Raw genomic sequence first — 15,934 nt, 5'->3', positions numbered from 1 at the left:
AAGCAAAAACTTACCTAAACTGGAAGGTAGAAAGCATAAGTTTTCTTTCTTTTTTTTCTTTCCTTCTTTTGTTTTAAACCATAAAAGGTAGTCTATAACCATTAAACATTTGGGGTCCCTACACGATGGCATACAATGTACTAGTTTAATGCTGCATTTTTCTCACCTTTGAAGCATTATTCTGTAAGCTCCACAAATGCCATTTTAAAGGCAACATTCTCTTGAATGGTTTTAGCATACTTGACTATTCACTGTCCTTTTAAGCATTTGCATTTCTAGTATTTCCTTACAGTTTTCTTCCTCTCCTCCCATGTTTGACAGCATTCACTTAAGATGTTTTATCAGAAAGATAATTCCTGTGTCAAATACCACGGACACCAGTGTATGCTGCCAAATCATCCTTGAGAGTCATCGCCACATCCACAATAACAGTCATTAATTGCACTCTTAATGGCCACGTTCCTGGGACAATGGCAGTGGTCACAATTGTCATTGTCCTTATTGTCTTTCCATTAGGGTGGGTGCTGAATAATACATACTTAGTGAATGTCTCATGGATGGTTAAAATCCTATTCTGTTTATCAGGTACAAAACATCATGGCAAATGTATATAAATAATCAAATTATTACTCATTCTTGATCGCTTTAGAGAACACCTGAAAATCGCATGGTCCAATGTACTCATGTAAGAAGTGCCCAGATACCCTTTTACCTGTCAGAAGGCTTTCTCTATAATTGTGGATTTGCCTGTTTCTCCTTGCATTTCTCAAATTACTTTGTTGAATATTTTGAGGTTTCTGCTACATGCATAAAAGAGTCATAATTTTTCATGTATTATTCAGTTTTTTCAATGTCTAAAACTTGCCTTTCAAATAATGCTTTTCATGTTGACTTTTAGTTTGCCTACTTTTATAAATTTCCAAGCCTGAAAAAATGAGGTATTTTTTTTTTTTTTTGGGAAAAAGTACTTTTAGTAAACTACAAGTTTTCTTTTCATCCATTTATAGATCCTGATTTGATTGCGAAGTCTAAAACTTCTTTACATAACTTGACTATCTCCTGCTTTTCCCCCCAAATGTTTTACAGTTGTACATTTATATCTAAGCCCATAGTGGATTTCCAGTAAATACAGTTGTACACTTTACATCTAAGTCCATGGTAGATTTTCAGTAAGTGTGTAGATGATGTTTGAGATACATTTTGTTGGCATGAGCTGACCATATGAACCCACAGTTTGTGTCAAAAGGCTATCTAATTTTACTGAGCATGGTGAAGTGTGTTTGCAGGAGCAATGTACTGCAGACAGAGGCAGAAAGAACACAAGTTCAATAGCAACTTGGAGTAACTACTGAATTCCAGGCCAACCTGGGACAAAGAATAAAACCATGTCTTAAAAAGAAAAATAAGCAAAAACTATCTTTACCATTCTGCTTTTGTACTGTTATCAAAAACCAGGGAAGCATGTATTTGTGTATTTTCTTTCTGTGTTCTACAGTCTGTTCTATGGCCCTGGATGTCTCTCACTTACAGAACCATAAAGAAACCTCTATATAAGGTAGATTCATGTTTTGCTTGTTACTGCTATTTTTCAGAATTGCTTGAACAATTCCAGTTCTTTTGCATTCATGTAAATTTATAGTAATCTTGTCTACAGTACAAAAGCTATTACTGTGATTCAAAGACTTGAATGAAACCTGTAACAGGTTTAAATAGAAACATGTGCAAACATATAGCACTGAGTGTTCCAATCTGTGAACACGGTGTGCCTTTCAACTAAAATACACATCTGTCATCTTCTTCATAAATTATTTAGTTTCCGGTCTACAAATATTTTACTAGGTTAATTTTACAATTTTTGTATCTGTCTTTCATTTGTCAGACTTCCAGGTCTAGCTCTTATTTCTTCTATATCTTTGATTAGATTACCCTCCTCTTTCCTTTTTTTGTTTTGTTTTTGTTTTTTGAGACAGGATTTTTCTTTATAGTCCTGTCTGTCCTCGAATTCATTCTGTAGACCAGGCTGGCCTCAAACTCAGAGGTCCACCTGCCTCTGCATCCTGAGTGCTGGGATTAAAGACGTGTGCTACAACCACTCAGCTTGATTAGCTATTTTTATTTTTTAATAAGACACTGATTTTTAAAAATTGTGTTCATAATTTCTTTTTTTTTTTTACATTTTAAGATGGTTGATTGTTCTAGTCATTGTTTTAAAATCCAGCATCTCTGGCTTCCTCATGTTACAACCTATTAGTTAACTCTTTCCATTTACTTTAAGATTTTCTGTTTCCTGATATGAAGAGTGATATTTGGTTCAATCTAAGGTATTTTGGGCTACTGACAAATTTGAGAAATTTACAACCCCAAATTTAGGCGTTATCTTAGACACAATTCCAGGAAGAAAATGAAAGCAAAAAGAAGTCTTGTTGCCTGGGGGGTGACAGGAGGGCAAGCTTTCTCGCTGTGAAATTCTGGCTTCTTTTGCTTCTCCTGTCACTATGGAGAAGGGGTATGTCTTAATGTGAAGAGATTGAGAACAAGGATGCAACTCGGAAGACTTAGATTTCTCCATCATTCTGTTATTAAATGTCACATGGGTAAACAATTTCTGCAGCCTTGATTTTTCTTTCTTTTTTTTAAATGAATGTATTCTATCAATAAGGCTAAAATTCATAGTCATTTTAATATTCTATGATTAATTCATTATAATAACTAATATTATTTATTGTTATTAATTAGAAAGGGTGGCATGTCAAAATTTCTGCATATAGATCAAGTCAACATTACATTTATGTTCATATTTTAATTAGAGATATAATTAAACATGTAGTGAAAAAATACAATACAACTGAGGAAACAGTTCGTCTTTGAGCACATGAAAGCAGGCCCACTCTTAGAAAGGTGGGTTCGCTGAGAGACTACATCTTCCTTTCCCAGAATTTTAGGCCCCTATGCGGTAGCTTACTGGACCACAGCACACAGCTTTGTAAGTCAGCCCCTTTTTCCGAATTACTCATAAAAGTGTTAATATTTCTCATTTTCTTTTTATCTTTCTAAAGCATCCTTTTCCCAACACTTTGAGCTTCTTTGTTCTTTCTCTAATGCCCTCTTCCTCATGTGGCAAGCCTCACGTCAGCAACTCAAATGGAGGGTTTTATCCCTTTACCGTTCTCCTCCTCCAGACAGATGCTGGGATTTATAACGTGCCTTCCATATAAGTTCAGCAATTAAACTCTAATAAAATTGTCCTTGAGGTTAAAAAAAAAGACCTATACTTTAAAAAATATGATGTAGCTATATAAGAAACACAGTTTTGCTTTATGAACATAATAGATTTAGATGGGTATCAAGGAAAGATTATGAAATAGTACATAATTATAAGAATGTTGGTATTTATTATGAATTCTAATTATGAACCATTTCAGAGGATTCCAAGGAAGTTGATTTCCATGTTCAAGGCATGGATGAAAGAAAACTGAGTTTATTGCTTTGGTGTAAATGCTAAAAGAGAGTTATATCTTAAAATATAAATTACTTTAGGAATATCTGCTTTAATATTCTCAATCATACAAACAAAATGCAAACAACATGCTGAGGAAGCATAGGAATATGCAACTATGGTGCACTTGTGAAGTGGGGTGAATTATAAATAATGTGGTCTCCATGTAAAGTCCCTTCTTGTCTGTAGAATACTGACTTGCGTTGAGAAGCATACTTTTCAGATGATGTTTACATCATCTATAACATTTACAAAATTCCAAATAGATCTTATGTGATGCCAAATAGTCACCACATGAACTTGTTTTTTAAGAGCTCTAAAATTTAAAAGATGTAGGAAATAACTTAGTTACTTTGAGTAAATTTAAACACTGTATTTTCCATCAAGAAAAAATATTGCTGGGTATCTGTTATCCACCTGGTGTAAGAAATAAGTATGAAGTAAACAGGTATTTATTTTCAAAAAGTCCACATGGAAAAACCAGATAAATAAACCACCTAATCATGACATTAGTAATTTTCTATTTTTGAGAACAAGGAAAAAATAGAATCTAAATGAGTTTAGTTCTATTTCCATTTTAATCCAACAATGTTGTTGAGGTTGGATGGTTTTCCATTGACGCCATCAATGGCTGCAATATGTGCTCAGATTAGGTTTTATAACAGAATGCAGACTTGGCTATGAAAATTAGCTTACACTTATAAGCAAGACACAGGGTTTTCCTTAAGATGTTGGATGATTAAGGAATTGTTGCATTTCAGAATTTCTCAAACACCCTTACATGTTAAGAACCTCAGAATTCATTCATAGTACACACACACACACACACACACACACACACACACACACACACACACACGGGGAAGGGGCCTCAACACCACTACTTATGTTAAGTGTTCTGAATAATAAACACCAAAAAGCAATTTTCAAAGAATTGGAAACAATTTAAGAAGGCATACAGCATTTATTCCTCAGCTTAAAATATTTGTTGTCACTAAATTCCTCATATTCTAGGAAAAGCTCACTTTGCTCACTGCTCCTCTTTACATCATGCAGACATTAGTCAATAACCTTTAGATTAACATTTAAAATAGACTACACTATTTTGATATAAATGCAAACATATAAAAGTAGCCATGATGCTCTAATGAAAGAAATTTGCATGCGAGCTTTTGTTAATGAACATAAGCATTTAGTTAGGATGAAATCCTGAAGGCTGTTCTCATGACAGGATGAACCTATTAATGCAGTTAAGCATTTGCAGGCCTTATTCATTTCCAAATACTTTGTTCATGCCGGAAACAAGACAATCCCTGGCTTGGAAAAGAGAACAAACCGCCCCAAAACATCTGGCATACTTACACACTTTTCACTGTCAAATACATAACACAAATGTTTATTTGACTCGGAATCTTTGCATATGAAAGTGAATATCCTCTTGTCTGTTTTATCATCTGCACAAAATGAGATTCTGTGAAGCTGGCAGTTGTGTTGGACTTCCTGCGAACATGAACGGAAATAAATGAATGTAGTTCATTCTGAAATGTCGGCTGTGTCAATAATACATCTTACAGTTTTGAAAGCATAGCAGTCACCTGCCAACCCTTGTTCTTATAATTGCACATGCCTTAAATATAAACAAATACACACATGATGGAGATGAAACTCCTGACTCAATGTTGAAACAAGACATTCACTGCAATGGTGCACACACCACTACATACTGGAAAAAAGGAGGATCAGTGGGTCACAGGGTTTCTCAGGTACAAAGGATATTTAAAAACCATATTCTTTAAACCTTGAATATTTACATAAGAGGATACAATTAAAATAATTCTAAAAGAACAAATTCTGCCAAATTCTTTGCATTTTCTTGTACTGGTAATAATTAGCAGTGTCGTCTAGAACAGAACCACCTCTGCACAAGTTCAACAAGCCCCAAACAATAACTCATCCAGAGTTTTCTCATTAAATACCAGGTCTGGATGCTTATTCATTCATTCCTGGGCCTTTTCTTTACAGGAAGGTCATCCTTGCAACTTTGATAGCAAAGAGCTGTTAACACGACAGCCTGCAGATGACTGAATTAGGGCTTGTAATAGGCAGAAAGACAACTACTCAACCAAACAGACAGAGTAGCAGCATGGGTGCACAAACACATACATACATCCACATACCACCGAACTATGAAACTCAGGATCATCATCAATATTATCTGTTTATGACCATAGTTTTCTGAAACACACTGGGGTCAGAAAAAAAATTTTACGTTATGTTATACTTAATTGTAAGTGATGAAAATAAAATATAATCAATAATTCTGTTTTTTACTCAAGCTATATGCATTCTTTATTTCAAAGTGCATTATAACACACAATGTCAGTCAGAAACTCTGGTCATCACATTTGGTGGGTGCTGTAAAAGATGTAGTTTCATCCAAAGCTGACTAGGTGAATGTCTTTGCAATTTTAAACACCAGAGTGTCTGCTATAAACATTTTTTCCTGTATTTATTGCAGTTGAATCAGAAACTCAAAGATTGTCATCAAAATCTGTAACAATGATGGCATAGAATCTTATCTTTCTGCATTTTACATGCATACTTGCTTTGATATAATCTACCATTCTTATTTCTACTTTGTTTATCAGACTGAAAATGAGAACTTAAATGTCACAGATAATAAATGCTAAGAGGATAAATCTGTAGCAATGCATTATCCCCCGAGTGTCAGCTGAATGACAGGTCACTAAGTATCTGCTGGATGAGCTTAATTATGAAATGGGAAAGATACTGGTGTGGCTAATATGCTTTGACATTCCTGATCTATACACTTCTACAGGAGAGAGCGGTAGTGCTAGAAAGAGTAGTATGTAGGCTTTCCTAACTAGAGCATGCTAACTGTAAAGAATAATTGGCTTCATTGTGACAGTCCATACATACATGGAACATACTTTCATCATATCTAGCCCATTGTCAACTGTAAGTTCTGCTACCCCATCCTTTCTCTTCTCTAAAAGTCTCTCTCCTACTTTCATATTCTTCTTCTTTTTGTCAATAGGCTATTGATGAGGGCATCTACTCTTTCTTGCCCCTAATGTTGAGATAAACAATGACCGTGTATGTCTCAGATTTTTTTCCCATATTTTTTTCTGATACTGCAAACATTTTTTCATATTGACATATATTTTGTTTTAATACAGTCAATCAAATAACCACCCTGAGCCATACTGCAGTTTCTGAATACTGATAGCTAGTATATATCATTAGTAACTATATAACCATGTTTATGCTACATTTCCTTCTTATCATTATACAGTTCAGAAAATAATGACTATACAACTGTATAACTGTATAATTATTGTTATATGGTTCAGAAAAAATGATTTATTATTTCTACTTACTTATAGGATAAACACATCATTCTGTAGCAAGTGGTGGAATGTGCCATTTTTTATCCACCCAACCAGTATGGTCACGTAGGATATTTGGTTTGTTTATATTGGTGTGATGATTTGTGTGAACTGTCACCTTGAGAAAACCCAAGGATCACACTAGGAAACAGGCCCCTGGGCGTATCAGTAGGTAACTGTATTGATTACATTAATTAATGTGGAAAGACTCGTGTTTGTTGTGGGTGGGACCATTCCCTGGGCAGGATATTCTAGAATGCATAACGTAGAGAAGGAAGCTGAATATTAACATGCCTTCATCATTGTCTTCTGTCTGAGGACATAATGTCACAGGATGCGTCAATAAATGCTGTCTTGTCTTCCTCCACTACGGACTGTAACAGGAACAGTGAGTAAAAACTCTTCCTTACACTGCTTTTGTTGTAGTATTTTACCACAGCAACAATCAAACAAATTAAGGCAGTTAGCAAAGTCATCTTCCTAAGAAAGAAGACTAGAGCTGAGGACTATACCTTCATTCTCTTGCTTTGATTTTCATTTTAGGTACTGAGGATTGAACTCAGAACTTCTTGCATTTAAGGATAATTTTTCCTGTATAGAGTTACACAGTCCACCTTGTGATAAAATTCATGTATATTAAATCTAGAACTAATTTTGTGAGATGTGATAAAGAGACTTGGGAACAATACCAACAAAACACACATATATTTATAATCAATACTGTTCATTACAGCTGAAATAAAAAAGATTAGTATGTGTTTCTCTCTGTGCCCACTGTTTCCAGAACCACATGCTTCATTTACAGAATAATTAACGGAAGTAGAAATGAGAAAAGCATAGGTGATAACTGCTACAGAGATTGTATTTATTTCAATTTTACCCACACAAGTGGGAAAGAAATAATTTCTATAAAGAAAGGTCATTCTTGATTAATAGTGTATTTAAAAATCCCACCTCTTACGCATATATCTATAAATAAATTTAAGAGCCTCATGTCTAATTGATCTTTTTCATAAATTCCAACTTAACTAAAGTGACTTTTATTATTAGATTCATTTATTTCTCTTGAAGTAGTGGTTTCTAAATTCGTGTGTGTGAGAGTTTCTGGTGAAATATATTACTCTCTCCTTTCACCTCATCTCCTTCCTCTCAAACATACCACATGACTGACTTCTCATGAGAACTGATTCTCAGAGGTACAATATGATTGCAGACATCAACATTCCAACAGTGTCTTGGGGACACTGGTGTTTAACAGAGCTTATAACTCCCTGAGTAGCTTTTATTTTTTCAATGGAATTAAAAGACGACACTTCCTGTATGTGCACTTAGTCAAGTCTTCCTGTACATGTGCAAAGTCTAGTCTTCCTGCACATGCACACAGTCTAGTCTTCCTGTAGATGCACACAGTCAAGTCTTCCTGCACATGCGCACAGTCTAGTCTTCCTATACATGCACACAGTCTAATCTTCCTATACATGCACACAGTTAAGTCTTCCTGTGCATGCACACAGTCAAGCCTTCCTGTACATGAACACTTTTGAGGAGAGCATACAACAGTCCCTTTGTAAGATGCTGTTCAGCAGAGGGAGCTGAAGGTCTGGGATAAGGATGGACACTGATATTATTGATCTGAGTAAGGCTGTTAGGAATGATCAAAAGTTAATTCACTAGTGATGTTCCATCAAATCCTGTTGCACCGACATTTTACTGATGGAGTTTACTTGTGAAAATCATAGACTTTGACAAGAACAGTTTAGGAGACAGAATGACAGACTGACAAGCTGGCAATGAGAGGCCTTAACTGGCAGAAATCTGAAAACAGGGTTATCCAGTAACAAGAACAACACAGGTGAACATCATTCAGCTTCTTGCCCATCTTGCCTTTACTCTGATTTTCACAAATTACAGATTTGGTCTACACTAAAATCGATTTCACAGTCTAATTAGAATATTTTTTTTGTTTCTGCTAGACAATAATCAACTATTAGCACCTTCTCTCTTTTCTTTCTTCTTTCCCTGTCCTTTTAAATGTTTTTTTTTTTTGTAATTCTATTGTCATTTTTTTTTTTTTTTTTTTTGGTTTTTTTCGAGACAGGGTTTCTCTGTGTAGCTTTGCGCCTTTCCTGGAACTCACTTGGTAGCCCAGGCTGGCCTCGAACTCACAAAGATCCGCCTGGCTCTGCCTCCCGAGTGCTGGGATTAAAGGCGTGCGCCACCACCGCCCGGCTTATTGTCATATTTTAAAGTTAAGGGAAAAATGACTTCATTCCCAGGTAAAATATCAAAACCTAATGAAGCAGCTAGGACCAACTGGAGGATACTCCTTACTGGGATCAATAAGAAGTATTTCGCCAAAGGGTCAAAAAGCCAAGAGAGAAGAAAGAGATGTCTGAACTGATTGTTGGATTCCTTTAGAGAACTTTTCCCTATTGTTCATTCACAGAAATACTGTCTTATAAAAGGCAGATTAAAATCATGCAGCACACAACAGGTTAAATAAAAATTTGTAATTCACAGTCTTCTCAACTACTCCTGGTAGCACTGGTCCATACATATCCATCCTCAGTCTCACACAGCGACAGATCCCTCATACTATTTATTAGTGGGACCAAAATAGATTGTCTTAAGTCTTTATATGTTGTACTTTTCTGAGGATATGACATTATTACTCTGTAGCTTGAGTTTTCCTGCCTGGCCCACAGTCAGGACAAATCTCTCTCACCTGCTAGTCCCACAGCCACTCAGACCCGACCAAGTAAACACAGAGACTTATATTGGTTACAAACTGTATGGCCATGGCAGGCTTCTTGCGAACTGTTCTTACATCTTAAATTAATCCATTTCTATTAATCTATACCTTGCCACGTGGCTTGTGGCTTACCGGTACTTTACATCTTCCTTATCCTGATGGCAGCTGGCAGTGTCTCCCTCACCCAGCTTCCTGCTCTCTCAATTCTCCTCTCTGTTAGTCCCGCCTATACTTCCTGCCTGGCCACGGGCCAATCAGTGATTTATTTATTCACCAATCAGCAACACATTTGACATACAGACCATCCCACAGCACTTCCCCTTTTCTTTTCTTAAAAAGGAAGGTTTTAACCTTTACACATCTCCAAAGTCAGCTTGGTATATTTGGGAATTTGGGTGTAGCTTCTCTTACTACTTCCTGCTAGAGGGGGGCGCTGTATCTTCTGGGGAAACAAAGAAAATTTTAGGATCATGGAGTAGTCCGTGAGGCTGTATCATCTGAGCCAGTTGCCTTGAAACCATTCTGGATGTTGGATCCTCTGGGCCATGGTGTCATTGGAGACCTTTCAGGGGGTCTTGGCTGGTCAAACCTAATGTATCTTAATCTGGAACAAATCCATAGCCTCTGGCTTTCTGTGGGAACAAAAGCAGAGTCTCCTTTCCAAAGCAACATATCCTTATATCCAAATTTTGAAGTCAAGGTACCTTTAAAATATACATTTTGGCATAACTCAACAGCTTTTACAATCAAATGTTTTTCTGCAGTTAAAAATCCCAAAGACAACACAATCCAGATTCTCTGTGTAATAGTCATCTCTATGTGGCTTATTTTTTATACTACCTTTACTGTCTCTTTAAAGACTTTATTTTAAAAAACTATTTATTTCTTTATATAACTGTACATATTCCTTTTTCTCTCTCTTTCAAGCCTACGTATATTTTTACACACATTGTAAACTATTACATCTGAATCTGTCTTATTGTGAATCTGTTGCTTTAAACTGCAGCAGCTGTGGCTGCTGGCTCCGCCCACCTCAGCTTCCCAACATGGCGGTAGTACGTTTTCCGCCAGCTCTGGGAGCTATCATGGGTCTATGCTTTTATCCAAGCAGCGTGTAGCCCAGAAACCTCTTTTGTTTTGTACTAGCAAAGGCTAAATCCACCATGCAGCTTAATGTGCCACTTGCAGAGGCCTCATTCCCACCATACTGCAGGTCGAGCATGCACGCATGCTAGGAACCCACCAGTAGCTCAAATTGGCAGCTGCCGCTCATTTGAGAGAGACAATTAGGAACTGTTTTTAACTCCGTTTTAGAATCTTTTTTTTTCAGTTTTTAGGTGGAAACTCTTGCCCCACGTTGGGCGCCATTTGTAGCTTGAGTTTTCCTGTCTGGCCCACAGTCAGGACAAATCTCTCTCACCTGCTAGTCCCACAGCCACTCAGACCCGACCAAGTAAACACAGAGACTTATATTGGTTACAAACTGTATGGCCGTGGCAGGCTTCTTGCGAACTGTTCTTACATCTTAAATTAATCCATTTCTATTAATCTATACCTTGCCACGTGGCTTGTGGCTTACCGGTACTTTACATCTTCCTTATCCTGATGGCGGCTGGCACTGTCTCTCTCACCCAGCTTCCTGTTCTCTCAATTCTCCTCTCTGTTAGTCCCACCTATACTTCCTGCCTGGCCACTGACCAAATCAGTGATTTATTTATTGACCAATCAGCAACACATTTGACATACAGACCATCCCACAGCATTACTCAATTGAAAAGACTAAAGAAATTATCTGTACATGCTCTATTTAATTGTACTTGTATTGTCTAAATATTTTAAGTATAGAACAATGAAGCATTTGGATCATGCTAAGTGTACACTGATAGGAACTAAGCTGATTACAGGATACGAGTGAAGTGTACGCTATAGCCCTGTACTTGTTACTCTCTTGGTCGATTGTCCTTTTTGCACATGTCATATGCCTGACGAGTTTTTCTCAGCCAAACCACCCATTTGGGAAATGAGCCTCACTTTTAATTATCTTATATCTAAGCAATCTACATATACGATGGTGGCCTGTAATGACACTCTCACTCTCCATCACTTCAATTTTTTGTTTTCAGCAGCAGTTATATTGGAACAGATGTAACTAAGGCCTTCAGGGCTTTATTTATTGTTTAACTGGGGGTGTACAATAGGAGATCACTACAAGGTGTATTAACAAGTCTCAAATTCAGGCCTTGAATTTGAAGGACACCATCGTTCTATAACGGTAAAGGAACCACATGTGTATCCATGCCAAGATCCCTCAACTATTTACAAATACATGAAAAGATTAGGATTCTGGGTCTGGAGAGATGGCAGTTAAGGTCCTCTTCCAGAGGACCAGAGTCTGATTCTCAGCACCCACAACCATATGTAGCTCCAGTTTTAGGGGATCTAATGTCCTCTTCTGGCCTCTATCAGCACCATGCATGCAAGCAGTGCTATAGACACACATGCTGGCAAAACACCCATTCACATAAATAAAATAAATTTTAAAAATAAGTTTAGGATTCTGTAGACAATGTCGGGCCTTAGACCTCATTTTCTTCTGCCTGAAGAACTCATTCCCAATATGGCAAATTACAACTGTATCAGAAATGTTTAATGAAATAAGCAGGGGCTCACTAGTTTGATGCTGTTTGCCTATTTCGTTTCTTACCTAACAAACTACAAGCCAAGAGAACTAAATAGCCTAACTTGACATAATACAAACAGTGCAGCTTCAGCCAATTACATACAGCTGGGTTTTAACCAATCACCGGCAGCCAGATCATTGTACCATGTCTAAATAAGGCAGACATCCAGCTGTAGCCAATTAGAAAATCTCCCTATCATTTTTATATTGGCCTTTAAGCCTCATTGCTCATGCTGATGGGTGCTTCTGCGTACTGTCTGACTTAAAGACTTACTACTGGGGTGCAAGGACTGAATGGGGAGGGTGCTAAAGAGATGGAAGAAACAAAGGGGTCAAGGGAGAAGATCAACTAAAACTAACGATACATGAAAAACCCTAAGGAAGACTGAAAATTGGTAAGACAGCTTAAAAGTATAAAATATAAAAACAATGAGTTTAAGTGGACGGACCCTGCATAGATAGATAAAGCTGCTCCTGGGAAACATAAGTCATTAAATGAAAATCCCTGTGTCAGAGGTAGGTTACCTCCTGTGAGTTGTTGATCAAGGATTCCCCTGAGGACACCAGATAAAAAGGTTATTGCCACTGTTGTTTGCTGTCCAACAGAATAGATGGCAAAAACCTATTCCTGAAAATGCCATAAGTGTCAGCCACAGGACATGGAAAAATCAAGTTGGACCTCACCGGGAGCTTTCTTCCTACTGGCTTGCTCTCACACTGCCAGGAGGTGCTATGCAGGCTGCTAAGGAAGAACTGCAATGCAGTCTTACTAAGTCCAGTCCTTGCATGCTATACTATCAACTGGACAGGCAAGATGAGCCCACTGGTACAACTGTGGCAAGTTTATATCATAGGGACAACCAACCACTTTCTGATTGAATTTGAAGTCTTCTCCAGAGGAGAGAATTCCTGTCTGGCACTGTAGACCTGGTCAAAGCCCATAGACATAGAAGTCGTAAGTCCTAGTAAGGAAATCACTGCTGTTGTTTACTGAATGACATAATGTGTCACCAAATCACCTCCTAAATAACTACACTTATGCCCATAGATTAGCGTTGTCAATTTGGGCCATAAAAACTTGTTTTTGCAGTTCAGTGGTAGCTGCATGGACTCGAGATTGCTGAAATGATGAAGAAAAGTAATTGCTGAGTACTCATCTGTAAGTTACATATCTATATCTCTCCCTCCAGGACTCTGGGGTCTCACAGAAGATGAGGGGGATGTAAGAGCCATGGGAAGGGATGGAGAGATGTGGGATACCGGCTTCTGAGTATGGCATGCCTGGTGCATTCTGAACTCAATGCAGCTGTAATTACCCACACAAGACCTACCCAAGACTGGTTCTAACACAAATCTTCTGAGCAGTGTAAGAGGCACACAAATTCCCAGCACTTCAACAGAATCTATAGTGAGTCTATGGTGAAAGGAGAGACCTTTTCTTCAGGGGAGAGCAAATGATAAAGTGAATAGCCCTTCACCATGTTCCTATAAGCAATACTAATAAAACTCATTGGGAAAAAAAGGAAGAAGGAAGTAGAGGGGGACTGATTAGGGGCAGAGAAAGGGAACTGCTGGGAGTAGGAAGAAAACAAAAAAGGCAATTGCAATAACTATGATCAAAATACATTGTATATATGTATGACAATGTTATAATGAAACCCATTATTGTGTATAATTAATATATGTTGATACAAACATGAAACTGCTTAAGGTTTGCTTTTAATTGAAGATAAGGCATTTATACAGGAAATTCGGTTCATATAAAGGCATTGTATGATCCTTAATTCAATCTGGTGTCCTTATTAAAAACAAAACAAAACTAACAAATAAAACTCAGACATACAAAGAATCTGAAGTGTGTATGCACGTGAAGATGCAGCAGCCAGCTGTGCCAAGGGAGGAGTCTATGGAGGAAACTGAGTTTGTGGACAGATGGATATTGAGATTCTAGGCTCATGACCACAAAGTTGTCATTGTTTAAGTTATCCAGCCTTTGGTATTTTGTCATAGCTGCCCTAGAAAACTTATACACATCAATTGTATTTACAAGAAAGGACTTTTTAATATACCTTTGCCTTTTCTCGTACCCAGCAAACCATATCATATGCATCTTGAACATAAAGTGAATAGAAATCTCTAAATACTGGTACTACCAGTACTGAACATACTTTATATGTTATTATGTGTGGGGCATAGGCTATAGAATAGATGCTCCAAGATTCCAAAAGTTGTTCCCTTCCCCAAATTCCTATATACATTTAAATAAATCACTAAGAACCAAACATTTAAAGTTAGCAACAAATTTTAAATATCCATGAAAATACATGTAATTGTCACTGGCTGAAAAATAGGGCAACACAACTCTCAAAAACAAGCCTTACCTTTGTTTTGGGTTCAAGAATTTTTACTCCATAAATTGATATTTGCAATTCAACTTTAGGAATCTTCTGGCCTTCAGATTTCTTGATGTGTCTTGCAAACTACAAATGACAAAGAAATTCACAAAGTTATGATTCTGTTCCTGTGGAAAATGATCACAAATGTACATTTGGAGTTTGTGTCCATGACAGACATTCATAAATTCAGGTGCTGCCCATTACAAAGCATCTCACAGAAACAGTTTTGCTCAGTAACCCTCTCTGTCTGCCAGGCCATTGTAATTCAGCTTCACTTGCAGTGACTTACTTTTTCTTTTTCCTTTGGTTTTTGTGTAGCTAAGTTTTCCTGCCTGGCCCACAGTCAGGATAAATCTCTGCCACCCGCCAGTCCCACAACTGCTCAGACCCGACCAAGTAAACACAGAGACTTATATTGCTTACAAACTGTATGGCCGTGGCAGGCTTCTTGCTAACTGTTCTTACAGCTTAAATTAATCCATTTCCATCAATCTATACCTTGCCACATGGCTCATGGCTTACCGGCATCTTTACATGCTGTTTCTCATCATGGCGGCTGGCAGTCCAGCCTTCCACTTCCCAGCTCTATTCTCCTCCTTGTCCCGCCTATACTTCCTGCCTGGCCATGGGCCAATCAGTGATTTATTTATTGACCAATCAGTAACACATTTGACATACAGACCATCCCACAGCACTTCCCCTTTTCTTTTCTTAAAAAGGAAGGTTTTAACCTTTACATATCTCCAAAGTCAGCTTGCTATATTTGGGAATTTGGGCGTAGCTTCTCTTACTACTTCCTGCTGGAAGGGGGCGCTGTATCTTCTGGGGAAACAAAGAAAATTTTAGGATCATGGAGTAGTCCGTGAGGCTGTATCGTCTGAGCCAGTTGCCTTGAAACCATTCTGGATGTTGGATCATCTGGGCCTTGGTGTCACCTTTCAGGGGGTCTTGGCTGGTCAAACCTGATGTATCTTAATCTGGAACAAATCCATAGCCTCTTGCTTTCTGTGGGAACAAAAGCAGAGCCTCCTTTCCAAAGCAACATATCCTTACATCCAAATTTTGAAGTCAAGGTACCTTTAAAATATACATTTTGGCATAACTCAACAGCTTTTGTAATCAAATGTTTTTCTTCAGTTACGAATATCAAAGAGAACATAATCCAGATTCTCTGTGTGGTAGCCATCTTTACGTGGCTTA

At 37.5% G+C, this 15,934-nt stretch overlaps 1 protein-coding gene across 14 annotated transcripts in view; it reads right to left on the bottom strand.

Annotated features, from left to right (window-relative positions):
* Gulp1 (GULP PTB domain containing engulfment adaptor 1) overlaps nucleotides 1-15,934 on the bottom strand; it is a 265,532-nt gene that overhangs the window by 27,014 nt on the left and 222,584 nt on the right. For all 14 annotated transcript variants that reach the window (XM_052749364.1, XM_052749361.1, XM_052749363.1 and 11 more), the window contains 2 exons: nucleotides 14,720-14,818; nucleotides 4,859-4,996 (listed from right to left, as the gene is read on the bottom strand). In XM_052749364.1, coding sequence (XP_052605324.1) covers nucleotides 4,859-4,996; nucleotides 14,720-14,818 — 237 coding nt within the window. The remainder of the gene's footprint in view (nucleotides 1-4,858; nucleotides 4,997-14,719; nucleotides 14,819-15,934) is intronic.

This window comes from Peromyscus californicus, unplaced genomic scaffold, assembly GCF_007827085.1.
Source record: "Peromyscus californicus insignis strain IS unplaced genomic scaffold, ASM782708v3 Scaffold_21__1_contigs__length_65335640, whole genome shotgun sequence".
NCBI classification, from domain to species: Eukaryota; Metazoa; Chordata; class Mammalia; order Rodentia; family Cricetidae; genus Peromyscus; species Peromyscus californicus.
This window is presented reverse-complemented; position numbering and strand designations above follow the sequence as displayed.